We start from the raw sequence: 21,158 nt of genomic DNA, 5'->3' as shown, positions 1-21,158 counted from the left end.
TGATCAGATTTTCATTAATCGACTAATGAACTAAATTTTTTGTCTCGCAAACTTTAAGGACGGGTGAACCTTTAAGGATCTACAGGTTGAATTCTTGCATCCAGAAATAGCAGCAGTCTGCAATGACGATAAAGGAAAAAAGGGAGGCGAAGGACAAGGATATAATAAAGACGCGGGGCAATGAACGAGATTCAGAACCGGCTTTAGTGGTCGAATAAGGATAGTAGAAGATCATCGACGATCGTCCGTAGGGTGGATAACGAGCGGGAGCTGCAACTTGCGAGCTAGTCCAGGCGGATTCGAGCGGGGTATATCGGAGGAACGCGTGCTTCTTTCAAGAACTCGCGACGCGATTCGCATTCTCGTTCGCGCGGTGTCATCGAGCTGGCGCGTTAGCGATCTCTCGGTTCCGCGATCCTTCCAAATCGTTCAAAAATTTTCAATCGGCAAAAGTTGGTGTTCAATTTCGACGAGTAATCGATTAAATGGACTTTAATTAATTCATGTGCTTGTGCTAAAGACGTGTTAATTATTGATTAAAACCGTAAGTATCGTTAATACGACTTTGACATCTTTTCTTCCTGTTATTAATTTTCACTTTATTTCTACATATCAACTAGACAATTTAATAACAATACAATTTCCTTTGAAATTTTTACCTCGAAAATGAGCTAGAAAATAATAATTAATATTGCAAGATGCAGTGCAAGTCGCGGTCTAGTTCACCGTGTCGGTGATCGTGTTAACGGATCATCCAAGTTATCAACTTCCTTGGAAAAATAATAAAATGCTGAGAGGACGGTTCATTCATTACCTCGTAAAATAGCTGTTCGCGTTCGTATAGTAATTCCTGTCTACTATATCAAAAACGAGAGTCGAAACGTCTGGTATATCTATTAAAAGATCTCGACAATATTTTTATCGGAATTTTTATCAAGGCCTAAAATAATCAGTCATCTGATTTGCGTACCAAATTAATTCCTCCCAAATTCGTGTGCTCGCGCAAAGAGAAAAATCGATAATTATTTCACATTAATCTCGCGTACGTTCCTGATACAGAGATCAGCAAGAAATGACACGTATTAACAAAAGATATCTTATGTTTTGAAATTAATTTATGTTTACCTAAAAGCGATTGACAAAAATAAAAACACGATGACACAACACGGAAGAGAGCGTATATATGTATGTATATACGTTCAATGTCTTTTAGCGGTGAATGTAAATGAAGCTTAATATATGGTTTCGAATATTAAGGAGGCGGAGGAGGCAAAAGAATTTTTCTTCAACAGGTAAAAGGAAAATTAACGTCATTTCTCCTGAAAAATGTATAACTTAATTATAATAATTTATTTATAAACTAAAGGTTAACTCGAGGAAACTCAAATGATTGATCTTAACCTTCAGGCGTGTTAATTGCGAACGTGTAAACTGGATTTAATTCTTAAAGTCGATCGCGATCGAACTTCAAATTTTCGTGTAATTCTTTCAGGAAATTAGAAATAGCGCCAATCGAAAAACGCTATACGAAATATAATAATTACTCGAATAAAATTCACTGAGATCAATTTTTAACAAGAGAAGCGACACGTGACATAAACGTGTTATTGCATTAATTGAATGAAAAACCGCAACTCTGTACAAATTATAACATTTACAAGCATAACGTAGTCATAACTCAGCTGTTTGTTGCAAAAGAGTTTACTGTAGATTAACGATAACAGCGATAGCGAAGAAAAACGCAATTAAGTGTTAAATGCATGAAACTAATAACAGTAATTGCAATCTTGATATCAATAGACGTGTTTTGTGCACACTAAGTAAACAACCATCGTTGGCATCGGCTTTAATTTACAAATATCAATTAGAGAATGTAAAGAAAAAAAAAGGTATTCAACTATAATTAATATGAATATTAAAATAATCATGACTGCAAGATTTCAGAAAAAAAGATGTAATAAGTGTAATATCTATCGTGACCAAATGTTGGTCGACTTCAAAACTAGGTCGAGAATGATAATCAATTAGAACAGACAACGATTAACGTAAAAAAGAATAAAAAGAACTCGTGAATAATTCTAAATGAAATGAAATTCTAGAAAAGGATTGTGGAATGATAATTTGATAATTCAAGGTGAACGACACATCTTCTCTTCCTGCTGTTAGAAACTAAAAACATGAGGTAGCCAAACAAGAAGCACCTCAATGCCGAGTTAACAGCTGACCCGAAAAAAGTATGCTTTCATGAAAATTTTATACGACGATGACGAAATAATAACAGAACCCAAGGAAAGTACGACCGTTCCTCTCGTGTCGAGCATCCGAGATGGAATAACGAGATTCGACTCATGAATAGAGTTGAGGAAAGGAAATTTCTTCAAAACACAGGGTACGCAGTGACGCGCAAAGGCAAACGTAATACAGTGTTAATATTTAAAAAAAAAACTTGAACATCAATTACAACTACACAAATTGCCACTTTGTTTCAATTCATCCGTGCTGAAAAAAGTCGGAGGTTCTGCTTTTTTTCTCCAACTGTGAAATTAGCTGGAGGAAAAAGCAACTTGTTAGTAGGTTAATTTGTAGTTAAATGATACCTCGGGCAAATAGTAGTATCATACTACATGCGTTTATATGCGCTAAAAGTTTGCAATTAACATAAACTATCATAGTAAAGACGTCAATATGCACAGCAACTTGTTACAATTAGCTGTAACTTTGACAAATGACCAAATTATACCTAGTGTGTAGAAAATTATTTAATTACCTATCGAAGTACATGCAATCATTTTTTATTACTCTGACTCAATAAACGTTTATTGTAATTCATGGTGTTAAAATGCTCGATGTGCAAACATTTTTTACTCTTTACATTGCTTTTTTTTCGTATTTCTATGTTGGCATTTTTCGTAAGCACTTCATAACCACAGTTAACGCAATTACATATGGAAATTTACGTGAATTTTGACGTAAACAGTCTACGATAAACACAGGTAGGTTCGTGTAATCACGACTCTTGTTTGTCCATTACAATTGCAAAATGCAATTACCCTTGCTCGTTTTTGTTTCTACTGAGAAAAAAAAGAACGACGAACAAGTATCTCATACCTCATTTCCTCTTTTTTCCTCCTGTTGGACGAGTAACCGAGTTCCTTCTTCCTGTAGAATTTCAAATTTACATCAAGGTTGCGCGTCGGCGAATGTGTTTCTATCTTTGGATAAAAATATCGTTGGCTGGTAGTTGACTGTATTGTTTAACAATAACAGCAATTATATGGAGAAGAAGAAACTGTGACAGATGTTATACAACGCGATTGATTTTGCAACGGTTCAACTAAATTAACTATCTCATATAACAAATGATTATAGTCATTATACCGGTATTGCGTAACGAACGATGCAATTCACGTTTACGTAGGAAAAGCAATTTTCCTAATGTGGGAATGAGACAGATTCAAGGAATCGGAAGGTTAACGAAAAAAATACAAACGTTGCAGAAAATGATAAGAGAAAAGTAAAAACAACAGATTAATGAGTTTTCGCAATGAAATTAATCGTAAATAGCAAGACACTTATATAATTCAATTGTTCAATTTAAACATTCGGTACCTTGTCTTATGAACGTAAAGATTGCATTAAATCTGTGAAATCGCTCTAGCAATTCTCATGGCACTGAACGAGTAGTGAAAGTTAAAAACGAAGTTAATTTCTAGTAAACTCTGTTTGATTCAAGGCAAACTATTGTTCTCGTTTCAAGACCATACGTATATAAAACACTGGTGTAAAACCTGTTCGGTTTTGCATGTCGCGTAAGTTGACAAAATGTTTGCCGAATGATAACAAGACAGAAATAAATTAACGAGGAATGTTCCATGAATTCGTTTATGAAGTATACAAACGCGTAACTCGAACAGAACGGAAATAGAACTACGAAGAACAGTTGATTACCTAGAAACGATAATACGACTTTAACGAATTTAACGACTATTACAATTTTTTTCGCTACGCCAACTCATTTTCTAACGATTGGATAATAGAAAAGACATGTTATTGCCGTTTCAATATTGAATCATGATTTAATTGATCAGTATTGTCGATAAAGTCTTTTTTCTTCGCTAATTCATCATTTCATACGTTGAATATTTTATACACATAACGATTAACGAATGGAATCTTTATCACCATGAATTATACTCATTAGCGTTCCTCGTTTGATTTTAATTAAATTTATCGGTTCTGCCAACGCCGACGCTGTAACCGCGGTGACACGCAAATTCGTGTCACCAATGAATCAATTGATTAGTTTTTACGAATTGCATTAACGCAATGGTACATATCATTTGCACAATTTTATCTTTATAGCTTACCGTATTGCTCGTTTCTTGATCTATTACGAGACACTTACGAAACAAAGTTTTTCAACGAGCGATTGGAAAAAAACAAAAGGAAAGGAGATAGAAAATTTTTCAACAGAATCGCTATTATATTGGGGTCATGAAATGGTTGCCGTTTATCGAACAAATAAAAATTTATGCTTCCTGTGTTGCAAACCGATCAACGCCTTGTTTTTTCCATTTCTCGACACTATCAATACCGCATAGTCAATTTTTTGTTCTCCGCATCGTTCTTTATCAATTCTCGCGAGCATTTATTCACTGCTGTTAAGAATTTAATTAATTACGTTTATTAAAAGCGATGTGTTGTTCAACTTTCGAACGAATTTGGGCTATCGTGCAGCGAATAATAGACATACCGATAAGAATTCAGGGAATTCTGTCTCTACACGATTGCGATAGAAAACAAGATAGCTTAAAATTGCTCGTTGAATAAGCAGAGAATCTAGAAAATTTTCAACGATCCAACACGAATGTGACAATAAACAAGCAATTAATATGTCGATCATCCTACTGATTATCTACCGCCATTATGATCATTTTTCCTTATATGAAAAACATACAACTATAAATATAAAGAACGTCTCAATTCTTTTTGCAGATCGGATAAGTGTCACGGAAAGATCGATTTCCAATCCTGACGGAAAGTTGACGAGAAGCAAGCGAATCGAAGAAATCGACGGAAAAATGTCGCGATTTGTTTGGTCTACCAGTATCTATCGGAATATAAAGTAGGTTAACGATTTTGTCGATTTGACAAAAATCCGTGATAAGAGTCGTGAGTGTATGCGTACGCGTGTCACTCGGGTTAACTCTATCGACCGTCTTTCATTTCTAATTATCGAAAGCTTTGCGATTGAACAAACGAGACATGGACAAACGAAGATCGTCGACTGGAAAGTGATAAGCGATACGTTCGATTGAAAACGAGAAGCTGACGGATGAAAGAAAAGTTGGAGAATTGACGAGGATCGATGATTTCTGTTGCGCGAACAACTGACCCCGTTTGAAAGCTCGTCGAGAATCGTTTGCAACCGACCGATAATATATAAGTGCAGATAACGCACGATTTAAGTGACGTTTCGTCAGCGAGAGAGCAAGTGATCCGTCCGCGGCTAGTGATCTTAGTCTTTACTGGGTCAGACAGTTCATTCGGGTCGAGATGTATCAACGAGTGGTACTGTTGAGCCTGCCGAAGGCTCAGTCGATCGACATTGAATTCTCTAACATCACGTACGAGGCGCGACCCGGTTTCCGAGGACCTATGAAAAAGATCCTGAAAGGTGTCAGCGGTTCATTCAAGTCCGGCGAACTGACAGCCATCATGGGACCTTCGGGAGCCGGTAAATCCACTTTGCTGAACATCCTGACAGGCTTCGATAAAAGTAAATGGAAAGGACAGATCAATTACATCGGAACGGAAGGTCAACACACGTGGAACGAGTACAGGAAACAGTCTTGTTATATCCAACAAGACGACAAACTGCGTCCTTTGTTCACCGTCTACGAGACGATGTGGACGGCGATCGAGCTGAAGATCGGACGAAGTCTCAGTCGAAAAGGCAAAGAGATGGTGATCGACGAGGTTCTGGATAACTTAGATTTAAGCAAAACGAAGGAGACCAGGTGCGGCCAGTTGAGCGGTGGACAGAAGAAGAGGCTAAGCATAGCATTAGAACTGGTGGACAATCCACCGGTGATGTTCCTCGACGAACCAACGACAGGTCTCGATGCTCTTTCCTCCCATCAGTGCATCAGATTATTGCAAAGTCTGGCGAAAGCTGGTAGAACGATCGTTTGCACGATCCATCAACCTAGCGCCGTCGTCTACGAGCTCTTCGACAATGTCTACCTCCTAGCTGAAGGTAAATGCATGTACGAAGGGGCGACCAATAACACGATAGCCTATTTCGCCAGCATCGGTCTCAACTGTCCCAAGTATCACAATCCCGCCGATTACATGATAGAGGCAGTGAGCAAAGAGTACGGTGACTACAACGATCAGTTAGCCAAACTAGCGAGTAGCAACGATCGATCCTGGCGATCAGACGCGTCGCAGACATTGAAGAAAGAAACGACGATGCAGATAAACGAAAACAAAGCGACGGTGTTGATTCAACCACCATCGGAAACGGAGAAATTCTTCGTTCTGCTGCATCGTTGCCTCGTTCAACAGTCGCGAGACTGGACCACCACTCACCTGAAGATGGTTCTTCATCTACTAGTGGGTATTTTACTCGGTCTCTTGTACACCGATTCTGGCGATAACGGCAGTAAGACGATCATGAACGTCGGATTCTTCCTAGTCTCAGCTGTTTATCTATGCTACACGAGTATGATGCCGGCTGTGCTGAAATTCCCTTCGGAATTTTCGACCTTGAAGAAGGAAAGGTTCAACAATTGGTACCAGTTGAGGACCTACTATGCCGCATCGTTGATATGTAGCCTGCCTATACAAGTGGCGTATGCTTTTATATATACGTCTCCGTCTTATTTTCTCAGTAGACAACCTTTGGACGTGAACAGGTTCCTTATGTTCCTTACAGTATCGATCCTGATGACGATGATATCCGACAGTTTCGGACTTTTGATAGGAAGCCTAACGAATCCTATAAATGGCACCTTTATAGGAGCGATTATCATTTGCACAATGCTGACTTTGGCTGGATTCTTGGCACTTTACAGCCACATGCCTGTCGTACTTTATTATGTCAGTTACCTGAGTTACTTCAAATACGCTATGCACGCTTTCGTGCACTCTGTGTACGGTTTCGGTCGCGAGAAACTGCTCTGCCCGAAGAACTACTGCCACTATCGAGTGCCCGATTTGATGATGACAGACCTGACATTGGCGGACGGCAAGTATTGGATCGACATCGTCGTATTGATTTGCAATTACGTCTTATTCAGATTCGCAGCGTACTGCACGTTAAAAAGAAAGCTTTCATCGGCTTGAAAAGAGACACTGACTTAAAATTATGTATGAAACAACGTGTGCGTTTGTGTGTGTGTGGATTTGGACTCGTGACAATTATCACCTAAAGGTGACTGGATAAAATTGATTGTGTGAATAGAAATGAACGCGAATTTGATTGGAATATCAATTAAACGAACGTACTTAGATCTGAAATATCTAATCGAACTTCGCGATCCAAGTGGTTTTTATCGATTATTTTGTACCAGAGAAACATTAAACGAATTCTCAACAAATTTTCTTTGATAATTTATCTTACCTCCTTACCACACAATCTCCATTTATCGTCGACTTTTAAACAATAGGCTGTTTCTAGAGCGTAATTGAGCAGTTGACGCAAGTGACAAGGTCGAAGGTCAAACAGGTTCGTGTGAAATTCGTAATGCAATGATGAAACGTGTTAAATTATTCAGCAGTTGGTTGTAAATGAGCAATTCGTCGAATGAAGTTATACCTTCGACTATCGAGTGTCTGTAAACAAACTAGAAAATATAACGATAAAGGAAAGTATGAAAAGCACGCTTCCTGAAAACGTTGAAAATCTGTATTACAAACCTTGATAGGTCGACATTTGTATTAGCTTTTACAGCTGAATGGTTAGAAGCGACCAGGGCGAATACAGTCAGCTAACACTGTACTTGTCCGGCAATTAAAAGTATGTCTTAAACACTAAACGTATCTACACTATGTATACGTTCGTATCTAAGCATAATTAGGCGGCTGAAGAACAAAACTTACACCGAGACGCAATCTAAAAAGTAAAAAGACAAAACGTAAGATATTGGTGCTTCTTCTTCGTGTATCGTCTAATACTGGGGAGCGTGTAATGTACAAACGGAAGCTCGAGTGAGAAAGAAAAAAAAAATAAAAAGAAAATCAACCGAGAAGAGAAGTGAAAGAAAAATTTGTGAACAGCTTGGACGAAAATGAAACAAAAATTAAGAAAAAAAAAAAAAAAAAAAAAAGAAAAGAAAAATAATAATGATCAACGAAAGCTACAATCAGGCAACGCCGTGATTATGGAAAAAATGGCACATTTATTATATTATTAGTGATAATAATATTACTAGTGATAATTATACATTTTTTTCTTTCTCAAACGAAACGCTCTCTCGACGCACACGTTATCTCTCTTTTTCTCTCGCATTCACTCACCCACTCTCTCCTTTCTTTCTTTCAAATATATGTATAATATTCAGCTCGTGCTTCATCGATGTTAATAGAGTCGCGTCTTGTTCTGTTAACAATCGCTTGCTTGTCAGAAAGATCGATCGTTCTCGATTATCCTTTCTTCACCTTTCTTGCTTTCTTTTCTTCTGTTTTCATTTAAGGCCCGGTGTCACGCGAACTAGCCACGCCAGACCTACGTACACTTCTCGTTTAATTACATATTATACAATAATGTCGTTAGATCTAATATACACGTGTGATTTCACTCGTCGACAATCGTGTCCCGGGCAAACCTGGGCTCTCTCATCAGCGTCGTCGTTCGACCGCGCGATCATTAATTGTCAATTTAATAAACCTAGCGGCATTCTGCTTAGCCAAGTTTTCAACGATATGCTTCTTTTTTTTTTTTCTTTTTATTTAACGCAACGCGTGATACACGATCGATGCGAGAAGATCGCATCGATCCAAATAGGAACCGCGAGTTTCAGAGTTCTAGGGGGGGAAAAAAAGATGAAAACTCTGCAACTCGTGGATCGCTTATATAATATAATTTTCAATTCAAACGATCGATGCGATCTTGTCGTTCTATAACGAGAATCAACAAAAAAGACAACCGGTCTCGACTCTCGCAACAATCTGTATAATACGCTTTAAGAAGAGGGAGGAAAATAGTAAAGAGAAAAAACGGAAGAGTAAGTATGCCTGAATAGTCGAAAAGAAAAAGGATTAAACTAAAATTCAAGAACGATTTCGAAAGTCTTAAACGTAACTAATACCATATATAAATAATTGGTGACCGAAAAAATGTCACATATAACACGTTCGCGTAAAAACACCTTATTTCATTTTTTTTCTTTTATATATAATCGCGATCGTCGATTACAACTCGAACCGAACTGTTGGCGCACTCTCTTCACCTTATTTCGCTTTTCCACTTTTGACTATCTAAGACTATAGACAGGTGTGCCTAGCTTAGACGGGCTTACGAGCTATTTATTGTCGTTATTATTGTAGGAGACATTTGTAGCAATCTCTGTTCAACCGGTTCACATCAAAATCAAAGCTTCGTTAAAAGATAATTCAATGCACGATTTCATGACTTTTCTTACGCGCTTTTATATCTAATTAGAAGATTCTGACTGTGTTCCTGAGATCGGTCTTACACGCACACGAAATGTTCATCCATTCCTTTTTATTTTTGATATGCAACGTTTCATTCTAAGAGTACGAAAATTTTGTTAAAATTCTGAGATCGCAACAGGCTGCGATATACCTTTTATTCGTGAAATTAAAATGTAATGTGGAAAAGTGGAACGGAAACGGAGAGAAATATAAAAAAAGTTAATATCGTGTGTACGTACCAACGTGTAACGTACCTCTGATCGATTAAAAGTCAAAAGGGATATTTTGTTCTTAAACAAAAACGCAGTTCGATTCGACGTCCATGCAGTTGCCCTTGTATTTTAATTTATTTAAATAAATTTTATAAATAAAAACTTGACGAGTCACGAGGAAAACGGAGCAGCTGTACGGCGTCACAAGTAAACATATGTACATAAAAGGTAATGTATCAAGAAGCAACTCGATTTTGATAAATAGGACATTATAATGAACTAAGTTCACGACTACGATTATCAACAAAGAATAATTAATTGCTTATTCAATTAACAGCAGGGTACAGTATACCCATCAGTCAGAACTTATCAAACCAAATCTTCTCGACACGATAAAATTGCAAATTCGATATAATATCACGAAGAACAGTGAAACAACAGTCGAACAGAAAAATATACAATTAACGAGTTGAAAGTTCTCGCGGCAATCGAGGTACTCGAATTAAATTTCAGACTTACCTTAGAGGGATTCCGTTTGAAACGATAACGGATTGTCGTGCATTTTAACAACTGGGAGGTTGTACGTAAGGATGGCGAGGTGGGTTCTCTTTCTGGAGGGCCAAAATTGTCGCAAAAACGATCTCGTGGCAATAAAGAGGTACTATACTAGAAAAAGAATAAAATGACAGGTGTGAATGATATCCAGAATGGACGTAAACAAAGGAGGAGGAACATCGAGCGATAACGGATGCACCAAACGATCTCTTAAAAATGTCTTGAATTTCAATCAGAACCCGTCGAGTAGGAATTACTGCAAACATCTCCTACACGTATTCCTTTGTCTTCTCGCTATTTATAAAAATAATTTGAAGCCGCCTTCGGGGAGTGGGATGGGGTAGATACCTCTTAAAAAGCACCCGTTCCAATCTCGTACTCTCGTTTCATTCGCTCGTTTCCTCACTCATTATCTCGTTTGACGCTCGCAATAGACATACAGAAATTATTCTCCGTTTGCCTCGTACGGCCTGTACGAGAGGCTCGCTAAAGGAGAACTCTAGGATATTATCGCGATTCTCTCGCATCTGAATCATATACGGCACACAGTGTTCTGCGCTGCACTTGGCGCACAGCAATATTTCTAAACGGCATCATCTCTTCGATACCTTTTCATCGGCGATTCAACCTCGCCACGATTCAACGTAAATGAAATTACGTTCCGAGTAGTGTTAACACGCGCGCGCGCACCTGTGTCTCTGTATAACGCCGCGTTAATACCCCTCACGATTTTCACTCGTACACCATCGGTGTACGATCGACAGGGTAGGGGGAGGGGGAAAAAAATGTCCTATCTGTATGTGCAAGTCCCGCGAAAGTTCCAAAAAACTATGACAACTTTAAGCCGTATCTACCCCTTTAACACAGGATCACACCGCCACTGAGCCGCTGCTACTGCGGCTGCGACGGATTGTGCTGAAGCGGCGGTGGTGGACCCTGAAACAAACGATTCCCTCTGGTCAATAAACAAAGCAATCACTCGTGTAATCGTTCCTCTCCTCGAACGACGCGATTACTTACAGGCATCGCGGAGAAAGGTGGCTGAGAATGCGCGTGGGGATGAGGATGTGGGTGAGCTATGTGCGCTGCGAGATGTCCGGGTAGTTTAGGACCATCTTCTGCTTTTTCTTCTTCCCTCCTCTTCAAGCATGCTGCCTTTGGATTCAGGTTTCGTTCTGCGAAACAACGCGACAACATCATTATTGGAGAATATTCGAAAGAGGTTGCTCTGAAAGTTATCTCTAAAACGGGAGATAAAAGTGAAACGTGTTAAAAGAATGATTCGTTTACCTCTAACTTGTTGTTCCAACGTCATGATCACTTCGACGGCCATGTTTAGGATACCGAGCTTCGTTTGAGGCTTGTCCGTTTTCAGGTGGGTCATACACATTCTTCCAAGCTCTTTCAGAGCCTCGTTGATGTCTCTGATACGTATCCTGGAGGGAGAAAATTCGGTTACCACCTCGCGATCGCAAAAGATCGAATCGAAATGCTTCGATTAAGCAAGATATCACTCTACGTAATAGCAGGAGAGAGCTGATCACCGTTCACAAAAGAGATCGAAAAACAAAGGTAAAAGGGCGAGTTTTATTTCTCGCGATATACATAGAATACGGGCCAAAACTTCCCCTCGAATCGGCTGATGGACACCAGGATCGTGAATTTTCCCGATCAATTCACTGCTTTTTCTCGTCTTACCTTTCCCTAGCATTGTTCGCCTGTCGCCTTTCTTTTTCCCTTTGCGCCTTCACATCGGGATCGTCATCCTCGTCCTCGGCGCTCGAACAACAGTTGCGCAATAACAATACTCGATTAATCACCTGATCCAGCCGATACACTTTGCCCAAGAATCGAAACGTGCAATGACTCGACAGCAGTGAAATCGATATCGCGTCGAGGAAATTAGCAAAGAAAAACCGGCAGACACTAGAGAGCGAGCGAGATGAAGGAGAAGAAGAGAATCTCTTGTTTGACTGAACACACGCAGACCATCCGATCGATCGACTTGTGGTTGTGTTATGGAGAGAAATCGGGTTTTCCACGCTCGAAGGCCCGTATTCTTTGCACAGAGAAGAAAAACGAACGATAGTAAGAGAGCCGATTTCGTGCTGTTACCTAGAACACTGATCGTTTTTAGGGTGATCTCTAAGGAACGGCGAATGAATGATTCGGGACATGTATATCAGGACCTATTAAAAACAAAACAAAAAGGGGGAAGGAAATAGTCCTTGAATGGTGATCAATTCTGAAAGAAACGTATCTTTATTATACACAAGAGGAATGTTCGGTTACCATCTTCGACACAGGGTTGCACGAGAAATCAAGACAGCAATTAGTAATAGAAAGGAATTGACGAGAGTGGTGAGAAGGATGATAGTGGAGGATGGTCGTGAGTTTCGATGCAATAATGTTTTCGGTGACACAAAGAGATTTCTAAGATTTATTAAATTGTAGCATGCCTAAGGAACAACGGATCGCGGCTAGAATTAAAATGAAACTGATTGGGAAGGCGAGCACGCGATAGGTGTCGACGTTTCGCTTGCTCCCGCATCATTTTCTATCCTGAACCAGAAACATTTTAATTTTCACGCTAAAATACGGGCCTTGTGGTGAAGGGAACGTAAGCATGCCACTTGGCTTGTCAAGAATACGAATCCACTAAGGTGATACGAGTGTTTTTATTGAAATTGTTCGTGTTCGATTTTGACGCGTCTGGATCGGGCATGCGTACGACGAGGGATACCAAGTCGTGGATTTATTTGGAAGGAAATATCGAAGGGACTCTCGAATAATACAATTGGAGTGCGTACTGCGTGTGTTCACTAACCTTTCACGCACGTTGTTGGCCTGGCGACGTTCCTTTTCGCGCACCGCTTTAGTGCTGGGATCGTCGCAGTCTTCGTCAGCGCTCGAACAACGGTAGTTTGAATAAAATCGGTTAGTCAAAGTCTTCAATGTACAAATACAAGGAGAAACAACGATTTCGTCGACGGAAATACAATACAAGACAGACAACAGAGGATGAGAATGTTACATCTGCATCCTCTAAGTTACCACACCTTGTAAGCTTTTTTACCGCTTCATCGACGCGATTTCACTACTGTCGTTTAACGAACGATGATACACGCTTCGATCCCGGACAGAAGAAACATCCAGGATATACTTACTATCTACGCGATCTCTTCGTCCCTTTTCCTTGCGACGTAGAATTGACCGTGGCCGCGCCGATCACACCTGCTGCCGCCAACTCGCTGCTCGAAGGTTTCGTTTCACCGCCGCTACTATCCGGTGGTTCCTTTCTCTTTTCTAAAGAGACGTATTCTGTTCATTATTAATACTGCTATTTAACATCATCGCCAATCGTCGATTACATCTATCATCGATTAGCATTCATGGAATAAAGAGAAAATTTTTCCCCGACCGCGAGGAAATCGTCGCCGTCCAACTGTCGCGAGAGATCAACGAGAAAGAATGAGGCCAAGTGTCCGTACCGGAAGCACTACGTCCTTCACCGAACACGGTAGATATTATCCTTGCACTTTGGGCAGGCTGATTAGTCACGAAACCGTGAAAAGCATCCAATTACGAGCAGGAAGCGTAATACGAACTAGCTGATACACCGATTCAAGCGTTTTCCTTAAACGCACTCCGTTCGCCTGATAATTCACCGCGTTTCGCGACTCTGTTAACTCGAGTTTCCCTAAAAGTCTCGCGATTGTGTGCAAACGTCCGTGACTCTATCGATGTATCAGCGAAAGTCGGGCCAATGTGTTTTCCCTCGATGAAAGGAAAAGAGGAGAAAGAAGGATTGGAAAAAGTGTAATTATATGGATCGAGCATCGGGGACCTACTGTCGAGCAGTAAGTTCCAATACGATTCTCGGTCGAAGAGGAGAAAAATCGTACGCTCTGAATACCAGTCGCCAAAAATGGTTCGACCGAGGAGAGAAAAGAGCGCTTCTTTGCAAAAGGATCCACAGAAAACTTGCGCATTCCATTAGACAACTAGAGAAGGATTACGAACGTTCACTGTTAAGGGGCGCACACGTGACAGAGAGGGAAACAAAGAGAAACGGAGACAGGGAGCAGAGGGAGAGTCGAAGACAGAGGTCTCGAGGAATAATAAAGGCACGACAACGGTGCAAGAGTAGTAGCTACTCGGTCGTGATTTATCTAATGTTTCCTTATCGGGCTCTAACTTTGCCGTAGAACACCTGGGAACTCCTCTTTCTTTTTTCCTCACTCTTTCTCTCTCTTTCTCTGCCTTATGCCTGCTCATGGGAAAAAGTGTTTACCTGATGATGCGACGCCAGGAATAGAACAACGCCATTCCGATTAACTACTTTGTCAAGGCTCATTGACACTTCTACCTTTTGTAGTCCACTATAGTCTTTTTCAATGAATCCCGTTCGCTAACTATCGAACTCTGTCGAAGACTTTTCCTCTATTCCATGAATCCTTCGATGATCCTGCGAAGGAGGGAAGGATCATTTTCAACTTACTGGCATTCGTCACAGGTAACTTTTCTATTTTGATGGAACCGTCCGTGTCGGGCGTTGGCGTGAGACCAGAATAAAAGCCCTGAGGTTGCGTCACTGTTACCGCAGGATGTGGACTCGTCTGCAAGGATGAAAATCATCGTAGACTATTTCTCGTTACCGTTATCAGATTTGAAATTCAAAAGAATCATCGACTTACCAAATGGTCCAATTGCGGTGGTGATGTGTGAGAGTAGATGGAACCGTGTGGACCAACGGGGCCTAGGTGAAGGCCCAGTTGGCTCTCCGCGTGGTTCCTCAGAACGTTTATGGCATCGTCCAGTCGTTCCTCCATCCGCGTTCCCTGTACCAACAGAATACCAGAAATTCGACTCGATTACACAACAGCTCGAAACAGTTTTTCAGTTTGGCAGGTGTACCAGCGCGAAAGATACGTTCTCGAAGAGTCTTACTTTCAGACTGGTACAACTGTTCATAGAGTGAAAGAAAGTGGATATCATGGAAGTTGGAAAAAGAAACGCGTAGACTATACAGGCTTATAAATAGCAAGATTATTAGCATCTGCAAGGAAGTAACGTTAGAGTCGAAGGAGAAAGAGTTAGATTTGTTCCAAAGAGCGCGCTGAAAATGTCACAGTTGTTAGTAAAAAACATAGATATCAACGGCAGTTTATCCATATGTAGTTCGTATGGAATGAAAGAGCATGCGTTGAGTGGTTATGAGAGTGGAGTGAGGGGGATTGAACAAGAAACAAATGTAAGATGGCGAGAAAAGAAGAACTGAAAATCGGCAATCCTCACCTCGGCATGGTCGCGAAGGAAGCCGATGGCATCGTCTAGCCTCTGCTGTTCAGGCGCCGGCTTCACACACAACACCAACGCAACAACAAAACCAAAAAAAAAAAGAGAAAACAACCAAGTCAACACAACGTTCACAACAAACAAGGGGCGAATGGTGAAAAAGAAAAAAAAACAATTATGTAAAATGAAGGTGAGATGATCGATTTGAATAATTGAGCAAGGGGAGGACGGGAGCAAAGTAACTTGCAACGTGGACGAACACAGTAGACGGTGAATTATCGGTGCATCGAGTGCATGCTACTTTGTGCATTATCCAAAAGCTGGAGTTTAGAGGTCAATCTTTTATTCTGAATTCCAGATACAAGTGCAAAAGTGCGATACTCCGAAGCTGATGATTTCTGTATCTTCCTGCGGTTGTAATTCACGTTGCCGTTGTTCGATCTCTCAACGATCCCGATCCTCCCCGGAACGAAATACAAAATCAGTGCGTGTGTATAACAAACGGTACTCTCTCTCTCAACGAGTGTCACCACGGTGCAAACGATGAAATATCGTAAGAGAGGTGAACGAAGCGTGTTTACGTTCGAATATACATCGATCGCTTTGCAACGAGCCGGACAATGATCGGTAAATAAAATCGTAAGGACGAATGGAGCGAATCGTTGGCTGGAAAGCATAGATGCATACCATGTGAATGGTTCCACGATTGGGATCCGCCGTGAAGTGCGGGGATACCGGCGCTGCACCTGGTGCCCAACCTGGCGCCGAACCCGTCAAAGGTGGAGGCGAACTGACTGGTGTCGATGGGTTACTGCTGTAACTCGATACTGATTGGTCCGTGGGGTAGATCTGCGTGATCGAGAAGTAGATAAGTTAGCCGTCGAGTATATCGGATTGGAAGCATTTCCTGTGGAAATCTATCTTAGCTTCAAAGTTTGATAAACAAACTGATACTTACTCTGGTGCTTACTACAGACGCGAGCGTTTTGCCAAGGTTATCCCCCGTCGCGGGTGGTTGATTGGTCGTAGGTGGAGGATTGGGCGCGGAGGGTGCGGTGGTCGGTGCTCCAGGACTATGACTATATTGCAAGGATGCCGGGGACGGTGCACCGGTACCACTGTTCGCCGCAACCGCACCGCTACCCCGGAATGTCGACATCGGTGGCAGTGAGGCCGCACTGGTCACCGCCGAGCCCAGAATCGGTGCCGCAGGTTCTCCGTTCGGCGACATGGCCGAATACGCCTGAAATCGTTCAAAAATTACAGCTGGTCTCACCCAGTTATCCACACCGTCCGCTTAAAAGAAACAAAACAGCTGAAAGAAAAGAATCTGCAACAGTGTCTACGCGTGTCGCAACATCAACGACAAAGATGCTAAAAGGAAAGAGGTAAAAAGATAAGATTCCGTCGAAAGATGCAAGGAAAGATTTTCTTTAAGGCTACTCGTACTCGACGCGAAATGGCTCTCGACTGACTGACGACTCGTACGACCTTTTAAATTCGACCGTGCCCGGTTCATAATGGACCAGAGTCCAGAACGGCTTTGATATCGGATACGTTTTAGTGGCGTGTAGCCGTCGCTCGCACCTACTGAAGCTCGCTCGTAAAACGTCTAATTTTAAAGCATCGTCTCGTCTCGAAGCCAGCTAAGAGTATTTATCAACAAATTAGAGGGAGAGAGGTTGCACGCGACCGCGGCCCTCGCTCGATTTCACGACCGTGAAGCATCGTTAATTGTTCGTTTTACGAACGGAAGAACGAAGCGATAACTAAACCGTAGAGAGCACCTTTACCCTTCTGTCGCCAGGGTGTTTTTCGACCGGACAGACGTCGGAAATCTGGAAGGAACAGCGGCGAGGAACGCGCAGTCCAACAAAAGGGAGTTTTCTTCGACGACGAGGTGGCGGAGGGTACACCGGAGCTTTCTCGGAAGTGGGGTCATTAAACCACAGGATCGTAAATGTTTAACCTTTCGACCGGAGGGCTCTCGGTTGCTCTCCGAACGCTGCGTCTTTTGTAGACCGTTCACCTCCATTATGCATAATGCGACCAGCCTCTCCCTACTCACGATCTCCTTTTAAGATGCTCCTTTCCTACCGATCCATGGATTCCACACTAAAACCGAATGGCACTTTGGGCGATCGAAAAAAGAACCTAACCACCGGATGGTCCAGTTATTTCTTCTTTCTTTTCATTTCGTCCAGGAATTCAGTTCTTTTTTTTCTCGCTGCCCGTTTGAATCAATTAAAGATCCATCGAACGAATGGGATTCGATGGGTACGAATGGGCGATCGGTTTGCTGACTCCGGCGAACGCGAGAAAAGAGGCTCCGGCAGGGTGCCGTGAACCGGAGGATTTCGTGGTAACCATGAACGGTGTAAATCAAACGAAGGCTGCACTTGACTAGAAACACGGAGTAGCGCGGGAGGGTCGTTCTATATATAGAAGCCAGTGAGTCATTTGACGTTGCTCCGAGTACACCAAGCACTGTCAACAGTGTCTCTCAACCTCGTTGGCTTTGATGATTTCAATCGACCTGATGGACACAAGGTAGATCGACGAGATTGACTCGACTCTACCTGGTTAATTTTCTGGTAAACATCGGTGTAAACCTTGTACCGAGCGAATCAAACGAAAGATGGACTCGAGACTCGCAGCTTTCGTGCAACTGATCGTTAAAAATCCGAGGAGACGTTTCAGAAAACGAAGGGACAGTTTTCGATGGCATCGATCTTTCGAGCCGACGAAGATTAGAGGGAAAGGATTTAATCGAACAAGCTAGGTCGCCAGCTGGCCGACCAACGACAGAATTTCGAGGGAGGTTCCTCGTGTCTATCACGAAGTTGCCGGAGCGTCGAGTCCGAAGAAACGAGCGTAGTCACCGAGTGATTGATCGTTGTGCGTCGCGCGAGCGACGAGGGTGCGTGTAGAGAAACGAGAGAAAGAAAGAAAGAAAGGTAGCTGGGACAGAAAGGAGTCGCTTACCATGGGGTCGTGGGGTAGGTGCATAGGGTAAGCTGGTTGGGCCAGGTGAGGGGGTGCGTATCCGCTGTACGGGGGCTGAACGCCGCCACCGCCTCCTGTCCATGGATCACCGGGACCCGTTCCTGCCGCGTTCCCATCTAAAACATACAGAATATAGAAATCAGAAGCAGGTTAAATTATTGTGAAAAGTCGAGAATGTAATCCACGTTCTGCTACACAGAATCCGCAAGAGAATGTTTGCGTTGTTGGAGGATAAAGCAACAAATAGTAGCACGTGGCGTTCACTGACCAGAGAGAATATCGTACACGTGCTCTAACAATGCTATCCACCGAATATTATTAAATAGATACGTATATACAGTGGGTCGCAAACATATTCGCACACCGTTTAAAATAAAATACCTGATTTAAAATTGGACCGAATGACTTGCGATTTCTCGAGAAACTATACAAAATTAATTTACCATTAAAAAATTGAAATTTGTTGAAATAGTAAAAAAAAATAGTGAAGGATAATTTTTCAACTGTTTTATGTGAGCCTATAATGAAAATTTAAAATGTCTTTCGTAGATTCAGATAAGTTATGTGTAAGCTGAAAATTTCATTGAGATCGGTAAATGCACTTAAAAGTAACAAGTAATTACAATTTCCGAAAATCGCGACTTTTCATTTAAGAACGTGACTAGACAAAGGTGTGCGAATATTTTTGCGACCCACTGTATATATACGTGTATTTCGCCATGTTGTTTAGTACGGTGAAATGTATCAAGAAAAAAACATGTCGTTAAATGTGTGAAATAAAATCGCTTGGAAATTCGATTCCCAAGTTGCAGCGCGTAATTACGTTCCATCGACTGGGAAGTTGGTTGGAATTTCGCCAGACTGCTGATTCCATTGATTCGCTCGAGACACCCGGTATATAGCGAGAGGGGTGGTAAACGACGCGAGCCATTATTTCAGTTGAAAACAACAGCAATAAGCCTCTGGGAACGTATTTCTTGATACTTTTGCTTGATATAATTCCACCGCCATAGGTTTCCCCGACGAACGAACGGAAACTAAGCCAAACTACTCGTCCGTTTCTACCAACTACCGGCATTCGATGTCTGATAAAACTTTTTCGCCCATCCAACCCCGTCCCTTCTACCATTTATAAGGTATTCCGCTCGCTTACCGAGTGTCACGAGCCGAGAATGTATTCGAAAAGCTAGCCCCGACCAGTCCTCCTTACCCTCTGATCTTTAATAACAACTTTACCCGGAAACTTTACCGATTTTATTGATTTACCACCCCGGTAATCCATCCGGGAAAACTTTTCTACCTGTTTCGTACGCTTTCATACTCGATTACGCGATCTCTAGAGAACACGGTATGAAATCTATGTATTTTTTTTAATTCCTTATAATTTGAAGAGTATTCCTCGTAATCAGCTCCAATGCGATTCGAATCGATCGTGACTCATTGCCGCGGAACAGCAAGATTTCTAAACGAAAGGTGTCTGATACGTCGGAAAAATATTATCTAAAGCAACACTCTAAATCGTAAGTTGCGTCAGCAAAGGCTCAAGACCGCTTCTGTCGTGAATTCAACAGAACTTAATCATTAATCTAATTCGAATCCCGTTGAACTTGAGTTTATTCCCTCTCATTACTCTTCGAGTTTCGAAAACATGTAAATTTATCGACGCGGTTTCAAAAGCATCCTGCGCCACGAACAAAACAGAACATCGCAAATATAGCGAGAGAAGCGAAATAGCATCGCGACGTCGGTTTCGCAAACGCGATTAAATTATATCGGCATAAAATAGGAACACGGCGAGCCGCGATATAAACTTTATAGTGCAACGGGAAACGCGTCGACGCGGCTTTTCCGCGCTCGTTTTTTTTTTCCCCTCTTTTTCTTTCTTTTTTTTCCATTGTCCCCGTATGGATGTGTGTGCAGTCGCGAATTTCAACGGGGCAACTCCGATGCGCCGGCGTCGCCGAAGCTCGAACAAATAACGAGAGATTGTTATTGTTTTTACGCGCGACAGGCAGAGCGGCGAATTTTACGAGCAAGCGTTAAACAGTTGAATATTACTGCGATCGTAAAGTCCCTTTTATCGTTCGTTCGAATCGTTACGCGATTTCCAGCAGATATAGATGCGCACACGCGGGATCGACGTTCACGAATGAACTACCAACACGCTGCGCGCCGGTTCAACCTCGACGTTGGATCGTTAGACAGCGATCGATCGATCCATAAGAACTGGCTCGATGTTACTTTTAGTTGCGTCCGGTAACGAGCGGCCTAGATTTTCGACTTACGATACTAGTTTAAAGAGAACACGGTACATAAATGTTGCTAGAACGCCATTTACTTTTTTTCTCTGTAACACTTTTTCTTCTTTGTCTCCTTATTTTCTTTCATTCAATCGCGTACTTTTATCATCACAATTCATATATCATT

The 21,158-nt window shown here is 41.6% G+C and overlaps 2 protein-coding genes across 15 annotated transcripts in view; one reads left to right on the top strand and one right to left on the bottom strand.

The window, feature by feature from the left end:
* Positions 1–245: 245 nt before the first annotated feature.
* Positions 246–8,350, top strand: LOC117604288 (ATP-binding cassette subfamily G member 4). Of its 2 annotated transcripts, none has more exons than XM_034324185.2 (2): positions 246–544; positions 4,996–8,350. In XM_034324185.2, exon 2 carries the CDS (start codon positions 5,557–5,559, stop codon positions 7,348–7,350), a length of 1,794 nt encoding a protein of 597 aa, XP_034180076.2. In that variant the 5' UTR covers positions 246–544; positions 4,996–5,556; the 3' UTR covers positions 7,351–8,350. The 2 variants fall into 2 exon arrangements, with proteins under 2 accessions (XP_034180076.2, XP_034180077.2); XM_034324186.2 differs by lacking the exon at positions 246–544 and adding an exon at positions 587–2,743.
* Positions 8,351–9,074: 724 nt separating this feature from the next.
* Positions 9,075–21,158, bottom strand: part of LOC117604286 (transcription factor 4) — an 81,841-nt gene continuing 69,757 nt past the window's right edge. For 5 of the 13 annotated variants that reach the window (XM_076688986.1, XM_076688994.1, XM_076688988.1 and 2 more), the window contains 11 exons: positions 18,711–18,847; positions 16,684–16,968; positions 16,413–16,574; positions 15,727–15,785; positions 15,125–15,278; positions 14,929–15,046; positions 13,595–13,748; positions 13,255–13,344; positions 11,718–11,863; positions 11,448–11,602; positions 9,075–11,363 (listed from right to left, as the gene is read on the bottom strand). In XM_076688986.1, coding sequence (XP_076545101.1) covers positions 11,319–11,363; positions 11,448–11,602; positions 11,718–11,863; positions 13,255–13,344; positions 13,595–13,748; positions 14,929–15,046; positions 15,125–15,278; positions 15,727–15,785; positions 16,413–16,574; positions 16,684–16,968; positions 18,711–18,847 — 1,505 coding nt within the window. In that variant the 3' untranslated portion in view covers positions 9,075–11,318. Of the gene's footprint in view, positions 11,364–11,447; positions 11,603–11,717; positions 11,864–12,125; positions 12,216–13,254; positions 13,345–13,594; positions 13,749–14,928; positions 15,047–15,124; positions 15,280–15,725; positions 15,786–16,412; positions 16,575–16,683; positions 16,969–18,710; positions 18,848–21,158 lie in introns of those variants that run through there. The other 8 variants (XM_034324175.2, XM_076688989.1, XM_076688987.1 and 5 more) reach the window with 8 other exon arrangements.

Source organism: Osmia lignaria, chromosome 7 (assembly GCF_051020975.1).
Source record: "Osmia lignaria lignaria isolate PbOS001 chromosome 7, iyOsmLign1, whole genome shotgun sequence".
In the NCBI taxonomy this organism is placed as follows: Eukaryota; Metazoa; Arthropoda; class Insecta; order Hymenoptera; family Megachilidae; genus Osmia; species Osmia lignaria.
This window is presented reverse-complemented; position numbering and strand designations above follow the sequence as displayed.